This window comes from Littorina saxatilis, linkage group LG4 (assembly GCF_037325665.1).
Source record: "Littorina saxatilis isolate snail1 linkage group LG4, US_GU_Lsax_2.0, whole genome shotgun sequence".
In the NCBI taxonomy this organism is placed as follows: Eukaryota; Metazoa; Mollusca; class Gastropoda; order Littorinimorpha; family Littorinidae; genus Littorina; species Littorina saxatilis.
In genome coordinates, this window is record NC_090248.1 from 47,447,553 (window position 1) to 47,449,653 (window position 2,101).

At 45.7% G+C, this 2,101-nt stretch overlaps 1 protein-coding gene across 1 annotated transcript; it reads right to left on the bottom strand.

The window, feature by feature from the left end:
- Positions 1-160: 160 nt before the first annotated feature.
- On the bottom strand, positions 161-1,769 carry LOC138965612 (putative G-protein coupled receptor F59B2.13). Its single transcript, XM_070337791.1, has one exon. The coding sequence runs from the start codon at positions 1,767-1,769 to the stop codon at positions 408-410; it is 1,362 nt and encodes a 453-aa protein (XP_070193892.1). The 3' UTR covers positions 161-407.
- Between the last annotated feature and the right edge of the window lie 332 nt (positions 1,770-2,101).

A 2,101-nucleotide genomic window follows, 5' to 3' on the forward strand; every position in this document is an offset into this window, starting at 1 on the left:
GGGGAGGATGATTGTTCAAACTGAAGCATTTTTGTCAGGGACAATGTGAGGAAGCACGTGCAATCGTTCGTCACAAAACCAATATGTGAAGAAAAGAAGACAGTGGGAACGTATGGGGGTGGGGGGAGGGGGTGGGGGCACTTCACCCCAAGACCTACAAGCTGTAGAGTATATGTTCACGATGTCATTCTGTCTCTAAGGCTCACATGCTGTAGAGTATGTTTACCAGCTGTGTCATTCTGTTTCCAAGGCTCACAAGTTATAGAGTATGTTTACTGCGTCGTTCTGTCACCGAGGCTCACAACCTATAGGGAGTTTTCACAGAACTTCTGAATTCAACACTATCCCACAGAGAGTAACCCACAGGTGTATCTGACAACAGATTAGCCAGCTGCATATACTTTCTTTTAATTAGTAGTTTGAGATGTGAACGAATCTACAATAGTCTGCGTTTTGTCAGTCTCCTTATTTCCCCGACAAACCCTAAATAATCTGAAAAAGGTTCGCCTATAGGCAGAACTGAGTAAGAGAAAACTGAGAAAATCGGTGAAGCAGCTTAACAAAATACAAACGTTAGAGAAAGTTTGAAACATGACATAGACATACCCGATCCCCCTCTGTAGGTTACGACGGCTGTATTCTGATGTGATAGAGGCTGTAATGGTATGAACAGCAAGGGGCAATGACAGGATGATATAACAAAATGTCGCCCCCAGGATCGTCACCGTCAGCTGACGCTGGCGTTTGCTTTCTACGTCATCATCCGCTGACGCCTTCATGGCCCGACGCACTAACGCGTAACGTCGTAGAAACCACAACGTCAGCGCGTTCAAGACGATCAGAGCCACCAAGGGAATATACGTGAAGATGATTTTCGCTACTATACTGAATGTATCGACAAGTTCAGGGTGTTGGAGGTAGAACTCGGTCGGCTGATACCTATACCCGGTCTCCCCTGTGGTTGGAATGGTCCTCGGTTCGACGGTATATTTCGACAGGAGATAGAAATGAAAGGCGGCAGTAAAGACGTAAGCTGTCACAACAGACGAAGCAGGAAACCTAACGAGAAAGAAACTCTTGACATGCAAAGGCCGGGCGATCGCATACAGCCTCTCTAGCGACACCAAGCACATCACAATGTACGATCCCCGTCTAGCCACAGCGTAGGTAAAGCTTTGAAAATACAACCCGAAAACATAATACCCCAAGTCTGTCCTGAGGTCTTCTACGACAGCCAGTATGATGTAAAAACCGATGTTGATACAGAGGTACAGTATCTGTGCCAGGCTAAGACCCACCACGTAACGACTCGTAGACGTCCGCATAGGCTTCTGCAGAAAGACCACGACATTGACGACAGTGACGCACAGGGCGAAGGGAAGGGCTATGTAGGTGAGCTTTTTGAGAACATCTTGAGCGACGAGATACTGGCTGTAGGAGAGAAGCATGTCGTCGGCACTGTTATCATCGTTGGCCTTGTCGTTGGAGATGTTATTTTGCTGCTTGGAAGAGACGTGTCCACTGTCATTGCTCAACTTATCACTCTGATCATAGTCGTCGTTGTTGTCGTCGTTTGGCGAAGAAATGTTACTGTGCTGGCCGTGAGCGATGGATGTGTTTCCGACGATTGTGGTACCAGCGTTCTCCAGCTTTTCACCAAGATCAGTCCAGTTTCCGCCTGCTCTAGCACTCTGAGAGGCAGGCAGACTGTTCCCATTGTCGGGATTCCGGTCCACAACACAGTCGTTCACTGTTGCTGCAAACAACATAATTAATAATTATATTATTCGGAGTAGCGAGTGCAGCATTTTGTGTTCGGTCGAATGTGGCTTTAACTCCTGTTGATTTGATAATACAGCGATGGCATGAGGTTTGAATACTGTTGCAGCTTTTCCGAGATAGGTCGAAAGAGCAAAAAGACGTATAAAAACAAGTCGCGTAAGGCGAAATTACAACATTTAGTCAAGCTGTCAATTTAAAAACAAATTATTTTTTTTACAATTTTCAGATTTTTAATGACCAAAGTCATTGATTAATTTTTAAGCCACCAAGCTGAAATGCAATACCGAAGTCCGGCCTTCGTCGAAGATTGCTGGGCCAA